Genomic DNA, 20,389 nt, shown 5'->3' with positions numbered 1-20,389 from the left:
AGTACATCTTATACACTGGTTTTTAAAATTTTAAAAGTAGTTGTGAAAAACAAACAAAATACCTTTAAGAATAAAACCTGAAAAATTAGGATTGTAGGTTCTCATAGACATTTTTCATGATACCTCTAACCTAAATCTACTAGTTTTGTTACAACTGCACTGTTTCTTTCTAGTTATTCCCAGTGTGCCATTCTTACATGTTCTTAACATTTTGATTGACTTCACTTCTCTGAAGGATATCAAGAACTTGAAAGATTACCGTGTGTGTGTGTGTGTGTGTGTGTGTGTGTGTGTGTGTGTGTGTGTGTGCGCGCGCGTCTAGGAGTCTGGTGGCATAATCCGTAGTGATTTGTCCTGCTAACCCAATGGTAGTACCTGTCTGGTAGTTAGAAACTCTCCTCCAGTGCAATTTACAGCCTCAGAAAACCATTGGTAGGGTCAGCTATGAGTCTGTTCTGACTTGATGGTAAGAGTCTGCATTTTCTGGGATTTTGTATTTAGATATTTTCCTCTGGTATGATTAATCACATTGCAAATTACAAACGTAGATAAATGGAAAAAAATAGCTATGGCAGCATATCAGTAAAATTTCTTGAAACTGCTCTATTCATGCATAAGAGTATTCACAGAGTTCAGTGTAGCTACATAACAAACACCAAATACTTTTTGCATCAGTCATTTAGATTTGTTCAATGTATTGAATGAGGTAGTACTTTTTTGAAGGCAGAATAATATTGAAATATAGGTAGTATCTTGTAATATAAAGAAATACTTTTCATATAAATATTTAAGCATTACATTTGATTTCCTGCATCATAGATTTTGTAACTTACCAGAAATTTAAAATGTGTAAAAGATTATGTTGTTTATTTAATAGGAAAATAAATGAAGAGTATACTAAAACTGACTCTTGTTATGTCAGCATATAATAAGACTGATGTCCATCCGTCAACCTTCATTCTCGTTGGCATTCCTGGATTGGAGGCTGCCCACCTCTGGATCTCCATCCCGTTCTGTGTGGTATACCTTTTGGCCTTGCTAGCAAACTTCTCCCTTTTGTTTATCATCAAGACAGACCCTAGCCTTCATGAGCCAATGTATCTCTTTCTCTGCATGCTGGCTGTGGCTGACCTTATTGTGTGCACTACAGCAGTGCCAAAGCTTCTCAGCCTCTTTTGGTTTAATGATGGAGAAATTCGTCTTGAAGCCTTTCTCACTCAAGTGTTTCTGATTCATTCTTGCTCTACCATGGAGTCTGGGTTTTTCTTGGCCATGGCTTTTGATCGCTATGTAGCTATTTGTAATCCATTAAGGCATTCAATGATTCTGACAAACACCGTGATAAGGGAGATGGGTCTCGCCATTGTACTTCGGGGCACTGTTCTTCTCAGTCCTCATCCTTTCCTGTTGCGTTGGCTTCCCTATTGCAAAACCAGTGTAATTTCTCACACTTACTGTGAGTTCATGGCCCTCATCAAAATTGCCTGTGCTGAGACAAGAATCCGAAGAGCCTACAGCCTAATTGTGGCTTTCCTTACTGGGGGTGTAGATTTCATATTGATTATTTGTTCTTACGTACTCATACTCAACACTGTCTTCCACCTCCCATCCAAGGATGCTAGACTTAAGACTTTGGGCACTTGTGGTTCTCATGTCCTTGTCATCTTGGTCTCCTATACACCAGCCTTCTTCTCTTTCCTCACTCACAGGTTTGGGCACCACGTGGCTCCCCATGTCCACATATTTGTGGCCAACATTTATCTTCTGGTCCCACCTATGGTAAACCCCATTATTTATGGAGTGAGGACCAAAAGGATAAGAGACAGATTTCTTAAAGTTTTCAGTTTTTCAAAACCTCTAAAATAAATCCTCTTTGTTGGTGATTAATCTGCAAAGAAAATCTTTATATGGTGCTTCTTATATGTCTTGGGTTTTTATCAATGACATCCTTTAAGATCCAGGTGTGTAATATTTTTCTGTGGGAAGTAAATGATCTAAAAGCATTTCTTATGTATAAAAGGATGTAACTACAGATTATTTATGTACAGTACCCACAGTCCTCAATAAAAAGTGAAATTAGCCTTTTAGATTGAAAAAAAAGTCCTTTCAGCTTAATTACTATGACTAAAATGTCATTGTTGTTGTTGTTATGTGCTGTCAAGTCACCTGTGGCCCATAGTGACCCTTTGTACAACAGCCCTAAACCCTGCTCTATGCTCTACCAATCTTATTTTCTCTGACACATCTACTCCCATTACCCCAGTCACTGAATCAATGCATCTCATTGAGGATCTTCCTCTTCTGCACTGTCCTTCCACCCTCCCAAGCATGATATCCCTCTCCAAGGACTGATCCTGCCTTGCAACATATCCGAAGTATGTCAGATGAAGCTTCAGAATCCTTGCCTCCAAGGAGCAGCCTGGTCTGACCCTCTCAAGGACAAACTTGTTTGTTCTCCTAGCAGTCCATGGTTTATCCAATACTCTTCTCCAGCACCACAGCATCAATCCTCCTTCTATCTTCCTTAGTCATTGTCCAGTTTTCTGATACATAGCAAGTAATTGCAAAGACTATAGTCTGAAGGAGGCACACCTTAGTCTCCTAACTGACATCGATGCTCTTCAGTATTTTGGAGAGGTCCCTAACAGCAATTATCTTTTAATTTTCTGGGTTTTGGTACCAAGTGTGTTGATTGTGGAGTAAAGCTGTTAATCTCAATCTGTTCACAATCTATCAAGATGCTGCCAATCGTCCCAGTGATCAGAATCTTTGTCTTCTTGATCTCGATCTTCAGTCCATTTTGAAGGCTACAGTCCTTGACCTTCTGTATCAAGTGCTTCAGGTCCTCCTCAGTTTCAGCAAGCAGGGTTGTATCATCTGCATAATGCACATTGTTGATGAGTCTTCCTCCTATCCTGATGCCACATTTCTCCTCATAGAGCCCAGCCTCCCGGAAAATCTATTCTGCATATAGATTGAAAAGATCTGGAGATAGGATACATCCCTGGCATACATCCTTTCAAATTTTGAACCATGCAGTATTTTCTTGCTGTTCTGAAGACTGCCTCCTGGTCAAAGTATAGGATTCTCATAAGCACAATCAAGTGTTCTGGGATTCCCATTCTTCTTAGAATCAGCCACAGTTTGTTGTGATCCACACAGCCAAATGCCTTTACACAGTCAATAAAATACTGAGAGAAATTCCTCTGGTACTCTCTGCTTTCAGCCAAGATCCATCTGACATTAGCTACAATATCGCTAGTGCCATGGCCTTTCTACACCCAGCCTGCACTTCATGTAGTATGTTTTAAAAGCTCTACTATACCTATGTGGTAGTTATTCATACCTGCACTGTGTGGAGCCCACTGAGAAACCTGCCACACACGTTGTAGCTCCACATGCATGTGGCAGAAAGTGTCTCAGTGGACCCCATACTCCCAGAAACCCAGGGGTCAAGCCCACTTTCAAATCTTGGGATCCTCAGGCCAGGAAGATAACATTATATATGAAATCTATAGGATTCATCAACTTCCTCTGGGAAATGATTGTAGCATAAATGGAGGAGAAGATGCCCTAAGGCACAAGAAGTCAGTCCTGGGGCAGAAGTTCAAAACTCCTGAAGCCAAAAAATACTGCCCACCGAGGAAGAAACTGGCAGCAGCTTGAGACATTAGGAATCACAGAAGCCAAGAAAGATTGACATATAGGCCATCACATCAAGGGCTGGATAGGGAAGAATGATGTTGAATGGAGTAGGTGGGAGTAGATGTAAATGCTGGTGGAGAGGGGAAAGGGGTAGCTCAAAACACATCTGGCAAAGGTGGGAACAATATGGAACCTATTGTGGGGTGTTTTTTCTTCCACAGGGAAATATCTTTAATCTGCTCTTCTCTGTACAATGCTTTTCTGTCAGATAATGTTCTAAATCTGAGCAATCAAATTAGACAGACCAGGAAGAAGGATTGGCCATCCACTTCCGAAATAGCAGGCCTTTGAAAATTCTATGTACAACAGAGCACACTTAGACTAGCCGATATGGCAACTGAGGCTGAGCCTTCAAGTATGGAAACATACAGGAGGATGAAGAGCTATAAGCAGACAGTAGTGATTAAAACATGGAATGTAAGAACCATGAAAGTAGGAAATTCAGATATTGCTAAGAAGGAAATGGGACGCATAGATATTGACATACTAGGTATTAGCAAATGAGATGGACTGGCATGGGAAATTTTGAGTCAGAGGATCATATGATCTACTATTCCGGAGCAAAAAAGTAAGGGAAAATGGGGTTGCTTCATTTTTAAAGTCATTTCTAGATCTGTATTGAAATACAATGTTGTGAGTAACAGGATAATATTCATACACATACAAGGAAGTCCAGTAAATATCATTATCATTCAGATATATACACCAACAACCAGAGCCAGAGATGAGGAAATAGAAGATCTCTACCAACTTTTGCAGGCAGAGATTGATCGAACATGCAATCAATATGTATTAATAATAATGGGTGACTGGAATGCAAAATTTGGGAATAGAGAAGAAGGATCAGCAGTTGAAAAACATCAACTTGGTGACAGAAATGAAGCCAGAGACAGAATGATAGAATTTTGCATTATCAACAACTTATTCATTGCAAATACATTTTATAAGAAATATAAAAGCAGGTTTTACACATGGATTTCACCTGATAGTATGCATAGGAATCACATTGATTACATTTGTTGAATGACGCTGTAAAAACTCAATATCAGCTTTGAAAATAAGGCCAGGTGCTTTTTTTGAGCACAGGAAATAAGGCCAGGTGCTTTTTTTGAGGAACAGACCACCAACTACTCATAAGCAAATTAAAGTTGAAGCTGAAGAAAATTAAATCAAATCTAGAGGAACCAATATTTGACCTTGAGTCTATCCCACCTGAATTTCAAAACCATCTCAGGAACAGGTTTGAGGTTTTTTACATTAATAAGCAAAGACCAGATGAGTTGTGGGAGGATATTAAGAATATTATCCAGGAAGAATGCAAAAGACCATTACGAAGACAGAGGAGGAAGAAAAGACCAAGATGGATGTGAGAAGAAACCCTAAATATTGCACTGGAGTGCCAAGAAGCCAAAACAAAGGGAAGAAATTAAGATATTAAGGAGTTGAACAGAAGATTCCACAGGGAAGCATGGTAGGACAAAGTAAAGTATTTCAATGAAATCTGCAGGGAGCTGGAGTCAGAAAATCAAAAGGGCCGAACTTGCTCAGCATTTCTTAGGCTGAAGGAACTAAAGAACAAATTCAAATATTGAGTTGCAATACTTAAGAATGCTTTGGGCAGAATATTAAAGGATCCAGGTAGTATTAAAAGAAGATGGAAAAAGTATACAGAGTCATTGTACCAAAAGGAATTTAATAAAACAACATATGAGCAAAAGTCTGTGGTGATGAGGGAAGGAGTTCAAGTTGCTCTGAAAGAATTGGCAAAAAACAAGACCCCAGGAATTGAAGACATACCAATTGACATTTTTCAACAAACCATAGCTTCCCTGGATGTACTCACCAAGTTGTGCCAGGGATCTGGAGGAAAACTGCCAGGCAAACTGACCAGAAAAGATTTCTATTTGTTGCCATTCCAAAGAAAGGTGATCCAAGAGAGTGCAGAAATTATTGAATAATATCGTTGATATCACATGTAAGCAAGATTCTACTGAAGATTATCCAGAAATGACTGGAATAGTACATCAACAGAGAAGTACCTGAAGTGCAGGCTGCATTTAGAAGAAGCTGTGGCACTAGGAATATTATAGCTAATGTCAGATGGATCTTGGCTGAAAGCAGAGAGTTCCAGAAGAATGTCTATCTGTGTTTCATTGATTATGCAAAGGCATTTGATTTCGTGGATCACAACAAAATGTGGCTGACTCTGAGAAGAATGGGAATCCCAGAACACTTGATTGTGCTTATGCGAAACCTATACTTTAACCAGGAAGCAGTCATCAGAACAAAGCAAGGAAACACTGCATGTTTCAAAATTGGGAAGGGTGTGTGTCAAAGATGTGTCCTGTCTCCATATCTTTTCAATGCATACGCAGAACAGTTTTTCTGGGAGGCTGAGATCTATGAGGAGAAGTGTGGTATCAAGATTGGAGGAAGACTCATCACCAGTCTGTGTTATGCAGATGACAAACCCTGCTTGCTGAAGCTGAGGAGGACCTGAAGCACTTGCTGTAGAAAGTAAAGGACTGCAGCTTTCAATATGGATTGAAATTCAACATCAAGAAAACAAAGATTCTCACCACTGGATCAATTGGCAGCATCAAGATAGATGATGAAGAAATTGAGATTGTTGACAGCTTCAGTTTGCTTGGCTCTACAATTAACACTCTTGGTATCAGCAGTCGGGAAATTAAAAGGTGAATTGCATTGGGAAAATCTGCTGTCCAAGACTTTGTAAGAGCAACAATGTCACTCTGGAGACTAAGGTGCACCTGATACAGGCCATAGTCTTTGTAATTACTTTCTATGCATCAGAGAGCTGGACAATGACTAGGGATGATAGGAGAGTTGATGCCTCTAAGCTGTCGTGCTGGAGAATATTGAATATACCATGAACTGCTAGAAGAATAAAAAATTCGTCCTGGAGAGGGTGAAGCAATGCTGCTCCTTGGAGACAAGGATTCTGAAGCTGCTTATTACATACTTTGTATATATTGCAAGGCAGGATCAGTTTTTGGAGAAGGGCGTCATGCTTGGGAGGATGGAGGAACAGTGCAGGCGAGGAAGACCCTTGATGAGTTAGATTGATTCATTCAGTGGGACAATGGAGATAGGTGTGTCAGAAACAATGAGATTGGCAAGAGATAGAGCAGGGTTTAGGGTTGTTGTATATAGGGTTGCTATGAATCGCAGGTGACTTGATGGCACATAACAACAACAACAATACCTAAATACCTGAATCTGTCAGTACAGAAAATATTAATTGTGTGGTGCTGGAGAAGAGTATTGAATGTACCATGGACTGCCAAGAAAACAAACAGATTCAGCCTAGAGAGGGTTAAACCAGACTACTCCTTTGAGGCAAGGTTTCTGGGGCTTCGTCTGACTTATTTTGGACATGTTGTAAGGAGGGACAGATCCTTGTAGAGGGACATCATGCTTGGGAGGGTGGAGGGACAGAGCAGTAGGGGAAGACCCTCTATGAGATGGATTGATTCAGTGACTGGGGTAATAGGGATGGGTGTGTCGGAGGCAATGAGATTGGCACAGGATAGAGCAGGGTTTAGGGCTCTTGTACATAGGGTTGATATGAGTCGCAAACGACTCGACGGCACATAACAACAACAACAACAACAACACATATTACATGGATATAAAAGTTATAAGATTAAGAAACTTAAAAAAAATTGTATAGTCATTTTTTTCCCTCGATTATTTTGATGGCAATCTGAAGCTTTTTGGGTTTTCATATATTATTATCCCATCTTTTTTAGGAAAAATAAATCCTACTTTATCACTTAACCATTCTATTATGTGATGTGGGATGTAGTTAACTATTAAATTTTATATAAAATTCTTCAAGGAAAATGTTTTAGCTTTTATTGTTAGTAAAATGTCAATATCCCTTATAGATACCTATGTTATAAGAACATTTTGATTCTGTATTCTCTAGAGAATTAAGAACGTTTTGTCTGAGCTTGTATGACATTTTCTACTGCAGATTGCTATTTTAATTGATCTGACTGTATTTTCCATTCTCATATCACTTTACTCAAAATTTACCATTTAAAAATGTAAGTATTCTTGATATAGAGATATCAAGGATTGTCAAAGGTAACTCAAATAGACATAGCTTGATCTATTTTATATTCTTCTTGATAAAAGTTCTCTGTATTGACCTTTGACTCAACTGCTACAGAAATATATAATTGTGACAGTCTCTGTTAAAGTATATAATTGTATAACAATTCCTACTTTCAGTCAAAGTGTTACCTTGTGGAATTATACTTTAGGAATAGTATGCCAAAACAAGGGATATGGGAAATTGGTCAGGTGATATTCTTAAACTAAACTCGGGAAATATTAAAGCTAACTTTATATCTAGAAGAGACAGACTTAAACTTAAAATTTAAAACTGTTTAGTAGTTTGAGGAATATCCATCTTTGGGATTTAGGGGGTTTTTTCCCTTGAATAAATTCAGTTCCTGTTTTATAATAAATTTATAATAATATAAATATGAGATATCCTCTCACCCTAGTAATATTAGCAGAATTTTAGAGAACAGCAAACAACAAATGCTGGCAAGGTTGTGGAGAAATTGGAACCATTATTCACTCTTGGTTCGAGTCTAAAATTTTGCAACCACTATCCAAGGCAGTGTGGTACTTTCTCAAAAAGTTGGAAATAGAAATACCATTTGACTTAGCAATTACACTACTGGGAGTATACCCTAAAGAAACCATAAATGCCACCCAAGCAGATATATACACACACATGTTCATTGCAGCTTTGTTCACAATAGCAAAGAGTTGGAAACAACCCTATTGCCCATCAACAAACAAATGGATAGAGAAGCTGTGGTGTATTCACCCAATGGAATACTACACTGCATTGAAAAGCAGGGAACTCATGCAATATTATACAAAATGGGTGACCCTGGAAGATATTATGCTGAATAAAATATCTCAGTCACCAAAGGGCAAATACTGCATAGTGCCACTGCTATGAAACAGGACTGACATTGGTGTTGGGAGGAGAATGAAAAGAGAGAGGATGGATGCTGTGTGCTGCATTGAAGCGGATGAGGGGGAGGGCTGTTTAAACGGAATATATGTTAGATATTATTTTCATGACAGGAGTTCGGAATGACAGCTTCATGGGTGGATTGGACTGGGTCAAGGGATTGTATATATAATAATGTAAGAGTGTGTGTGTGTGTGTGTGTCTCTCCAAAGAGAAAAACCACTGGGGGGAAGGGTGAGCAGGGAGGAAAATGTGCAACAATGAATGAATGGAAATCCAAAGTCTCTATAAACGTTCATTAAAATTTCAATTAAAACTTCATATATATAAAAAAGAAGGAAAGAATGATGTGGTTCTGTGAATAGTAAGGCGTAGTCAGGGAGGTAGAGACCAGAATATGATGAAATTTTGGAGGCACAGCGAAAGTTCTGTAGTGTGCTTGGTTTTGAGTGACACAAAAAATATGGAGATTCTTTCTGGTACTAATTACCTCATGGTTTAATAGCTACTTTATGGGTAATTTAGAGGCATTAAGTTTTTCCTGCCAAGAGAAGCATTGCCAGCCTCTTGTAAGCCTAAATTGAACAAAAGTATAAAGGATTTTTAATCACCAAAACAATATAAACAATAAAAATCATGGCCAGGGAATTATTAAGACAAATAAACAATCTGAAGAGATACATGTAATATTTACCTTTAGTTTAAAAAAAACACCTTAATTTACTCTCTGTGTGGCACTTTTATTCCCTTCTGTCTCTTAAAATCTTAATGGAATATAAAACTTGTCCACAAATATTGACAAATTCTAGAGGATTCAATATCATTGCACCAAATATATTAATTCTATTTAAATATAAGTTTTAGCATGCCACGTATTGGATCAAATTAATATCTAAAAATATCCTGGTATGAATTTTTTAAACTTTTTAAAACAAAATAGAATTGAACATACCATCAAAAGATAATGTTTTTATATAAGAAATTAAACAACAAAGAACTCTTTAATGTCTAAATAGAGTATTAAATGCAAAGAGGAATTTGAAAACCTATTTTTATATCTATATTTAGTTAATAACTTTGATCCTTTTTTGTGTAACATTTGAATTTTATTGTTGGTGTTGTTGTTATGTTCCATCGAGTCACTTGCAACTCTTAGCAACCCTATATATATCAGCCCTAAGCCCTGCTCTATCCTGTGCCAATCTCTCTGTCTCCAATACATCTATCCCGACTACCCCAGTCACTGAATCAATTGACTTCATAGAGGGTCTTTCTCTCCTGTGCTGTCCCTCCACCCTTCTAAGCATGACATCCTTCTCCAATAATTGATCCCTCTTTGCAGTATGACAGATGAAGTTTCAGAATCCTTGCCTCCAAGGGGAGCCTGGTTTAACCCTCTCTAGGATGAACTTGTTCATTTTCCTAGCAGTCCATGACATATCCAACACTCTTCTCCAACACCACAGCTCAAAGGCATCAATTCTCCTTCTGTCCCCTTTAGTCATTGTCCAGCTCTCTGACGCATAGCAAGTGATTGCAAAGACCATGGCCTGAATCGGGCACACCTTAGTCTTCAGAGTGACACCATTGTTCTTCAGTACATTAGAGAGGTCCCTAACAGCAGACTTTCCCATCACGATATGTCTTTTAGTTTCCTGGCTGGTGTCAAGAGTGTTGAGTGTGGAGCCAAGCAAACTAAAGCTGTGAACAAATTCAATTTCTTCACCATCCATCCTGATGCTGCCAATTGGCGCAGTGGTAAGAATCTTTATTTTCTTTATATTGAGCCTCAATCCATATTGAAGGCTGCAGTCACTGACCTTCCACAGCAAGCGCTTCAGGTCCTCCTGAGTTTTAGCAAGCAAGGTTGTGTCATCAGTATAACACAGATTGTTGATGAATCTTCCTCCAATCCTGATGCCACACTAGTTATACAGCCCAGCCTCCTGGATAATCTGCATATAAGTTAAAAAGGTATGGAGAGGAAACACATACCTGACACACATCCTTTCCAATTTTGAACCATGCAGTGTTTCCTTGCTCTGTTCTGACAATTGCTTCCTGGTCCAAGTATAGGTTTTGCATTAGCACGATCAAGTGTTTTGGGATCCCCATTCTTTTCAGAGTCATCCACAGTTTGCTATGATCCACACAGCCAAACACTTTTGCATAATCAATGAAACACAGATAGACTTTCTTCTGGTACTCCCTGCTTTCTACCAAGGTCCGTCTAATATTAGTTATAATATCCCTAGTACCATGATCCCTTCTAAATTCAGCCTACACTTCTGGCAGTTCTATGTTGATGTGTTGTTCCAGTCGTTTTTGGATAATCTTCAGCAGAATCTTGGTTGCATGTGATATCAATTATATTGTTTCTTTTTTTCATACTGTCAGATCACCTTTCTTTGTATTGGGAACAAATACACATCTCTTCCAGTCGGTTGAACAAGTGGTTGTCCTCCAGAATTCTTGACACAACTTGAGGAGCACATCTAGGGCAGCATCTGTTAGTTGAAACATGTCAATTGGTATACCATCAATTCCTGGGACCTTATTTTTTGCCAATACTTATTCAATATATAGGCTAAGCAAATTATTTGAGAAGTTGGTTTCTTTGAAGAAGAATGTGGTATCAGGATAGGAGGAAGACTCATCAACAACTTGCATTATGCAGATGACACAACTTTACTTGCTCACAGTGAAGAGAACTTGAAGGACTTGCTGCAGAAGATCAAAGACTATAGCCTTCAGTCTGGATTATCTCTCAACATCAAGAAAACAAAAATTCTTAGAATTTTTCTGATAGGTAACATTCTGATAGAATGGATAAAAACTGGAAATTGTTAGCAATTTCTCCTCACTTGGATCCCAATTAACATTAGTCAGGAAATCAGAAGATGTATCGTACTGGGCAGGTCTGTCGTCAGAGACCTTTAAAAATTACTGAGAAGCTGTCAGTTTGAAGACTAAGGTGTGCTCAATTTTAGCCATGGTCTTTTCAATCATTTACTATGCATCTGAAAGCAGGACAAGGAATAAAACTCACAGAAATAGAATTGATACCTTTGAGCTGTGGTGATAGAGAAGAGTACTGAATATCCCATAGACCGCCAAATTAACAAACAGAAAAATCTTGGAGAAAGTGCAGCCAGAATGCTTCTTGGAAGCAATGATAACATAACTTTTTATCACACATTTTGGGCTTGTTGTTCGGAGTGGCTAATTCTTGGAAATGAAATTGCTTAGAAAGGTAAAAGGTGGATGAAAGATAGGAAGAACCTTAACAAGATTAATTGGTACAGTGACTGCACCAATGGGCTCAAATTAGTCAGAAATTATGAAGCTGGCACATTTAGGACATAGTTCATATGTTCGTGGAGTCTCTATGAGTCATAGTCACCTCAATAGCACTTGACGGCACAACTGACCTGCAATAAACGGAATACAAGGTTCTATGTCATTGTGCTCTATAGATGGACTGGTGAGGAAATTTTCACTAAAATGGAAAAAGAGATGTTACTTCACAGTAAACCCCTGTAAACACAGAGTTAGGGATTCAGAAACTTGGAGATGCACTAAACAGAGATCCAAATAACGCTTCCCAACAATTGACAGGAGGGAAAGCATTCTGCATTCTATGAACAGATATCATATACACAGCAGCAGAGAGCATGCTAAATACAAGCATTAGAAACCACAGAATAACTAGAAACAGCAATCCAGAATAACATTCTAGATATCGTCTCCATTTTGCAGTTCCACTTCATAGAGACCCGGAGAAGCGTGCAGGACAGCATGGCTGAGCGGAGGGTGGCCGAGGCCATCTTCAGACCAGGAGCAGCACACTATAATGAATTAATTAATGCCAGCTTTAATTTTTTCCGTTTTTAACATAAGAAAATCATCTCACTAATTCTCTACATTCCTCTGTTTTTGTTGTTGTGTGCCATCAAGTAGCCTGCAACTCATAGCGACCCCATGTACAACAGCTCTGAAGCCTGGGTTGTCCTGAGCCAGTCTTATTGACATTGACACACCTATCCCCATTGCTCCAGTTACTGTATCAATCCATCTCATCTGGGGTGTTCCTCTCCTGCATTGTCCCTCCACACTTCAAAGCGTGATATCCTTCACGAAGGAGCAGTTCCTCCTGGCATAGGCCTAAAGAATGTGAGATGGAGCTTCAATATCCTAACCTCCAAGGAGAAATTTGGTTTCACCCTCTCCAAAATAGACCTATTTGATTTCCTGTTGGTCCATGGTTCAAGACTCTTCTCCAGCATAACTCAAAAGTATCAATTCTTTTTCTATCATCCTAAGTCATTGCTTAGCTCTCCTGGATCAGGCGTACATTAGTCTCTTGACTGACAGGTTTGCTGCAGGATTGGTATGGAACACAAATATTGGCTCAGATCTTTAGTTAGACAAGAGAAACCAACACCAGGCATTTAGGTACAGTAACACTTTGCTGCTGTAACTTGGGAGTCTAAACTATGTCTGTGATCTGTGTTGAATTCACTAGCATCGCACATAATTTGTTCATGTTAAAAGAGGCTATTTCTTGGGGAGGGAGGCTCAGAGAAATAGTGAAAGACCCACAAAAAGATGGGTTGACACAGTGATTAGTGATGGGCTCCCACTTATCTGAGAAGGTAAGTTTATAGGGTTCACAGTTCATAGGGTTTCTATGGTTCCTGGTCAACTTGAGAGCATCTACAAGCAGCAGCAATATCATTTATTCTGTCTCTGAGTTGGTTTTTCAGACTGTCATCAAACAAAACCCTGAAGAACTTTCCCTCTGAGGAACAAACCCCAATAGTTTGTCATAATCAGGATAGTGGAATCATGTAATTTAAAAAAATTATTTTGTGAATTTAATGAAAGTTTATAGAAAGATTGGGTTTTTATTCATTCATGTCAAATATTAAGTCATCATGATGCAATATTATGATCAGTTTTACCACTATCAGGTGGACAAGATAATGAACTTAGACCCAATTTATGGAAATGACCTAATGGAGGAAAAAAATTAAAGCTTCTGTAACTTTTAAAGGCAAAAAAGGATTGTTTGGTTTTAGTTTTTTTTCCCCCACCTTGGAAATATGCTCATCTAAGGGATATGTTATCAGTTTTGATTTCTGAATGCATTATCAGGACATGGACTGTCTATTTCTGTTGCTATTTAATCTCACCGGAAAAGGTGAGATTTTAAATCTCAGAGTTTTGTCACCTCCAACTACCCAGAGGGAGTTCCAGTCCATGCAGGTTTCCCTCTAGAGACTGTGGCTACAGTACTCTAAGAGCCAGCTGCTTAAACAAATAGAATACAGAAGAAAGCAGGGGGAAACTTGCTATCTTCTGGGTGTGCTGGCTGGTAAGTCAGGTTATAGAAGCATGATTTCTTCTTAAAAAAAATGGTATGCTTAAAAGGTTTGTATACCTTGTTTTGCACACTATTCTTCATTCACATTGTGTTTCACACAATGATTCTCATGCATTGTGCTTTATAAAATTAATCACCATTGGACCTTGCCCATCATGACCTTGTCTTTTCACCCAGATCCTTCTCATTTGCTTCCCCTCAAATGTGCAGCCCTGTGGTTTCATCCCTACCTGTCCTCACCCCTCCGCTCCCTCTCAACCTTGAGTTCCATACATGTCTTACTAGTTCCTTCTACTTTTAATGGTCATAGGCAGTATTTGTCCCTATGAGATTGCATTAGTTCACTCAGCATAAAGCTCTAGGAGCATGCTTTCTTATCTGTAGCCAACTGAACACAAGGAAGACAGTGTTAGGTGACAAGAGAAGTGGAGGTAGAAAACTGTTGCCAGAGAAGAAAAAGAGAGCTGGATGTCAATGTGTTGACGTAATCTTTTTATAAACTTTGCAAATCTTTTACTGCCTGTCTTCATTCTTACACAGTTAAAAACCATGAAAAAGAAAAAGGAAAACCCTCTGTGTTCTGCAAATGTAAATTGCCCTCATCTGCATTCTAGATCTCTGACCTAGATAATAGTACTCACATGTTGTTAGTGTTCCCCATTTGTTATCCTTTATCTCTTAATTGTATTCTTTTTTAAAAAATTGAAATTGAATAAGTGATTCCCAACCTGAGCCTCTGGCAGAATTTATCTTAAATTATCCATGACATACTCTTTATTCATAACAATCTAGCAAAATATGAGCAAACTATTGACTATGGTTCCTCAACCAGAAGACATTTCTAATAATTTTGGAATGGTGCCATTACCCAAAGTTTATGCCAATGTCTGTGAAAATGTCTAAAGATAAGATTCTTTTTTAAAAAAGTTTTATAAACTTACTGCAACATACTCTATTTTTTATAAAAATAAGGGGTAGCTAGGGATTATAAATGTTTTAAGGATTGTACAGAAAGTTATTATTTTACCATATTATTTCTTTTTTTATATTTTTTTCTATATTTTATTAATTTTCATAAACATTTACAGAGATTTTGGGTTTCCATTCATTCATTGTTGCACTATTCTCTCTACCCTCCTCCCAGTTTGTTCTTGTCCAAATGCCACAGTGCTTGTCAAAGCCAGTTCTGATTAATCTTCTTTGTCGGTGTGTCCTTTGCCATTCCCTATCACTCCTCCCTGAGAGAGACTTCACCCTGAGTCATAAGGAAAAGGGGATGGCGTATTCTCTTAGCTACTTCCTGCTGAAAAGGGACGCTGTGGGTTTCATGGTGAAGATCTTCTCTCACTACTCTAAAGGGCCCCTTTGGCAGTAGGAAACACATAGACTATTATGGGGATTGATTTTGGAATTTAGATGCACTCTTATTGATTGTGCTTGGCCGTACATGTTCATATCCTTGAAGATGTATCATGGGGGTGTTGCAACCTAGAAGACACAAATTTGACTAACAAGTTATAAGTATATGAGTCCAAAAATTATGGAAAAGTAAAAGATTCTTTCATTGTTTTACAAACCCTCCCCCAGGTCCCCTCCACCATGTAGCCCTCGCTCTAGTCTCCTGTGATGACAGAAATACCTAGTTATATATCTCTTTTAAACAGTTTTCTCCCTCCTCTGTTTCAGTGCAGTATACATTATTGAACCCATCTTACTCAGTCTCTCTAAGCACCAAGGAACTCTGATGGTCCAATATAACATTAAGGGAGTTGCACTGCTAACTCAAAGACTGCACTTCTCTGGTGGTTCAAATATATCAGCAACTAATAGCACAAAATTGGACAATCTCATCATTAGAAAGCCATCTATGAGTGTATTCCAATTTTGCAGTAATGAGAGAGAGATTGTAAGCAATACTTCAACTTGTTATGGTTATCGTCATTTTGTAATGATCTGTCTCAAGCCCAGTATACTTTAAAATGATCTTGCAATATGGGTATTTTAGTTGTGTTTCATAGGTGAAGGACTTGAGATTTATGACCTATGAATAACATCATTTGTTCCCAATTCCAAGTGTTTGATTCTAAAGATGTGGTCTCTACATGGCCTGATTCCCTACTATGTTGGCTTCTAAGCAACATATGTAAGTCACACAGAAGTGACTTTGAAGTAAAGATAATAATCTATGATACCAAAGCCAAGCCAACATTCTGAGTTTTATTAGGTTAGGCAGGCAGCTTTTTGGAAATGTAACCATACTCTCTAGAGTGAAAACTTTTGAGGGAAAACCCCACAAAGCCATCACACTAAAAATTCAGTCATGGGAACTCTGTGGAATGCACTTCTCCTCTGACAAGGTAGGGTCATTATGTATCCAAGTTAATTCAACAGCAGCTAGTTATTGGGGTTTTCCCACCCTCCTTCAACCTCTGTTAAATAAACTTAAGTCATAGAGAAGAAATCCAGTGACAACATTCCCGCTTAAATTTTTCTCCACATTCCCCAATTAAAATGCCATCTCCCTTATATGTGTTCTTTTTTGCTTATAGCAAGAAATTGTCTTCATTGTTTTCAGAATTATGCTTCTATTATCTCAATTTAACTCTTTGTCTTTGCCTAATAATAGTAGCAAGCTCACTTGAGGCCTTTTGTGCAAATCCTTCTAGTTCTGTTAGGCATTTTAGAAGATAGGGAGCTAATTTTGTATGTTGTAGTCCCTGTGCTGTTTGGCAATTCTCTTAAATTTTGTAGTTAGTCTTTCTAACATATACTTCTTAGTGCCAAGACATATAGATGTTTTGTAATAATATCTATCTGTCCCACACTCTTATTAAAGTATGTTTAAGATGCTTAGCAAATTACAGTATAGATTGAGAGTTGAAGAGTGAGATGTTTAAATTAATTCACTATCTGAAAGCCCCTCAAAAGATGGATTGACATATATCTGTAACGATGGTTTTGAGCATATCAGTGATGATATGGATGGTACAGGATAGGGCAAAGTTCAGATCTGTTCCTAGGGAGGCTATGAGCCTTAATATACTTGATGGCATCCAACAATAACATATGACCATTTTCTGTTCTTCGATAAACTTGGACATTAATGTTTGTACAGATGTGTAACTTTTTCTTTGTTTCCTTGGACATCAGCAGGAGGACACTTTAAAAATGAGAAGGTTCTATTTGCCTATTATCAAGGCAGAAATAAAAAAATGAGAACAATCCATTATCTGCAGAGTTGTAACCAGAGGATCATCCTGAGGTGAAGTTCAATGAACCTTCCTTGATAAGACAGAGTAAATAACTGGTATCTGCTTCAGCAAGAAAAAAGTGATAGGAAAACCACTATCAGATAATAATTATGGTATGAATAGAGTGGGTATATGTTGATGTAAAATCATCCCAGAAAAGTCTCACTTGCTTAATTTCTAGTTTCCTGGACAATTTCATTGTATACATTTAGTTCAGATATGTGGCTTATATAGAATTAGATTGACTGTCAACGTGTTTACTCTCTGTTCTAAATATTCGTCCATAAAGTATGTAGTCATAAATCCTTGATATTAATAACAATATGTATTTAAGCATATAACTTTATACGTAAAGTGGCTGGATAATGATTCAGTATGATATATTCTCCCATTAATTGAAATCACTGATTTCTACAACTACTCCAGCCACAGAACTTTAGCTTCCATACTCGGTAAAGTAAACATACTCTGAGTGATCTCTTATATCAGTCTTGACACAGAAATGGGCACATATGTGTAGATCATCAATATTTGTTGAATTAAAGTGTCAAACTAAATAGAATTGATAAAATGACATGTTTGAAAATATTTTCATATTATAAGGAAATTTTATGTACTTTCAGTCTTCTAAAATGATATAGGTAGAATGTGGTTGACTTTTCACTAATTTCTTTCTTTAATATTATTCCCTAAACAAAGGCTTCCGAATTGATGAGAATACTTGGTCTATGCTTTTGAGATAAAAAACACTTTGAGATAAAAACAAAATCTCAAAAGAATGGCCCCATTTAATATTACTTTATTTCATCCCTATTCTTTCTACCTAATGGGTGTACCTGGCCTAGAAAATGTACACGTATGGATTGGCTTCCCTTTCTGTGCTGTGTACCTGACTGCTGTCATTGGAAATATCTGCATACTCTTCGTGATTCAGACTGAGAGTAGCCTCCATCAGCCCATGTTCTACTTCTTAGCCATTCTGTCATCTATTGATCTGGGACTATCGACATCCACCATCCCCAAGATGCTTGGCATCTTCTGGTTCAACCTAAGAGAAATAGTATTTGAAGGCTGCCTCATTCAGATGTTTTTCATCCACCTGTACACTGGCATGGAATCAGCTGTCCTTGTGGCCATGGCTTATGATCGCTACGTGGCCATCTGCAACCCTCTCCGCTACACATTGGTGCTTACAAACAAGGTAGTATCAATCTTAGCTTTGATCATCCTCCTGAGGCCCTTGGCCATTGCAGTTCCCTTTGTAGTGCTCATCCTTAGGTTGCCATTCTGTGGACACCAAATTATCCCTCATACTTACTGTGAGCACATGGGCATTGCCCGCCTGTCCTGTGCCAGCATCAAGATCAACATCATCTATGGTTTATGTGCCGTTTCTGTCTTGGTGTTTGACATCATAGCCATTGTCATATCCTATGTCCAGATCCTTCTTGCTGTTTTTCGATTGCCTTCCCAGGATGCCCGGCTCAAAGCACTCAGCACCTGTGGTTCTCATGTGTGTGTCATGCTGGCTTTTTACACACCTGCATTTTTTTCGTTTATGACCCATAGGTTTGGCAAAAATATACCACGTTACATACATATCCTTCTTGCCAATTTTTATGTGGTCATTCCGCCTGCTCTCAACCCTGTAATTTATGGTGTTAGAACTAAACAGATTAGAGAACGGGTATTGAAAATATTTTCAAAGAAATGAAACATAACTTTTGAATTTATAAAATGTAAAATACAATAATACAGTAGTACTGACTCTCCATTTTCAAATGGAAGGAAAGCATTTGGAAGACAACTCGGACTGTCTCAGAAGAAAGTGTGCAATGCCAAATTTTTAGGCTCTGAAACTGTTTTCGCAAACTGAGGACTACAAAGTAAAACATATATCAATAGCTGGAATGGAAGTGTTTAATACTTTCTCATTGTATAGTATTAATATAAATCTCATGTAAAAAATAAAATCAACGTTTAAATTGTCTCTCTTGTGACTGAACACATCATATTCTATAACTGGTTTAGTTTAAACCAAAACAAAGTGAAACAAAGCAATAGGAAAAGCCCTATAAAGTAAGTACATATTGCACTTAAAAAAAGTAGGTCACCTTGACAAGTACTGGTCATGAAATAAACATTGCACCATCTTCAATACTCCTGGATTTCTTATTTAAAAACAAAATCAATCTTTACTTTATTATGTTAATATCTAAATTCATAGCTACTCTGAAATCATGATAATCACATGAGAAAGTTTTGTATTTTCCACGTGGATCAATCTTATGATCATATTAACTTGCTAATTTAGTAAATATGCAGTGGGAGTTGCAATGCTACCTAAAGGGAACACTTCTCTAGTGGTTTAATTCACCAGTGACTCCAAGAGAAAGATGGACAATCTCCTCCCCTGCAATTTACACGCTGGGGTCAGGTAAGAGGCAATTTCAACACAACAACAACCAATTTTATGAAGTTTTTTTGTTTGCTCCTTTGTTTAGAATGGTCTTTCTAGCGATAAAGATGTCTTTATTTGTATATTTGATGGAATTGTATTTATGTATTCTGACTTTCAGAAACCTTTCTCAAGAAAACATTCAGTCTCTCATTTTTTTTTTCTGCTATACCGTAGCGGGGTTACACTATGATATTGAAATTATCAATGATGTTCCAATTTAAGCATTATTCAATTGCTTTTGTGTATTTTTTTTTCTGTTGCACATGTGCTTGTTTGCAAATGGGCTTCTAAATCCATGTAGGGCCACTCCATGTTTTCTAGTTCTGCTTGACATCATTGGTATAATAAGTAGAAATTTGTTAAATTAAAAATGCATTTGCAAAATCATGAGAAGAAAAACACATCATTTTAAACATATTTCTTATAAGACTTCTGTGAACTTTTAATAGCTACAACAATAGAAACAAATGATCATAACTGCAGCAAAGGGTAGAATTTTATTCTGTATATATAAGATCAAGGGGCTCTGGTGGCCTGTAGTAAAAAAGTTGCACTGCAATCCC

The 20,389-nt window shown here is 37.8% G+C and overlaps 2 protein-coding genes across 2 annotated transcripts; both read left to right on the top strand.

Moving 5' to 3' along the window:
- Nucleotides 1-885: 885 nt before the first annotated feature.
- On the top strand, nucleotides 886-1,866 carry LOC102847965 (olfactory receptor 52D1-like). Its single transcript, XM_006885677.1, has one exon. The coding sequence runs from the start codon at nucleotides 886-888 to the stop codon at nucleotides 1,864-1,866; it is 981 nt and encodes a 326-aa protein (XP_006885739.1).
- A 16,277-nt stretch (nucleotides 1,867-18,143) lies between these two features.
- LOC102847563 (olfactory receptor 52E1-like) lies at nucleotides 18,144-19,079 on the top strand. The gene has a single exon (XM_006885676.1). It carries the CDS (start codon nucleotides 18,144-18,146, stop codon nucleotides 19,077-19,079), a length of 936 nt encoding a protein of 311 aa, XP_006885738.1.
- The last annotated feature ends 1,310 nt before the right edge of the window (nucleotides 19,080-20,389 follow it).

This window comes from Elephantulus edwardii, unplaced genomic scaffold (assembly GCF_000299155.1).
Source record: "Elephantulus edwardii isolate Elephantulus edwardi_28Jun2011 unplaced genomic scaffold, EleEdw1.0 scaffold00044, whole genome shotgun sequence".
Taxonomy (NCBI): domain Eukaryota; kingdom Metazoa; phylum Chordata; class Mammalia; order Macroscelidea; family Macroscelididae; genus Elephantulus; species Elephantulus edwardii.
Note: the sequence above shows the minus strand (reverse complement) of the source record. Positions and strands in the feature narration are given on the sequence as shown.

Coding starts and splice junctions, on each gene's coding strand:
- LOC102847965 (XM_006885677.1), top strand. CDS start 886: ATGAAGAGTATACTAAAACTGACTCTTGTTATGTCAGCATATAATAAG.
- LOC102847563 (XM_006885676.1), top strand. CDS start 18,144: ATGGCCCCATTTAATATTACTTTATTTCATCCCTATTCTTTCTACCTA.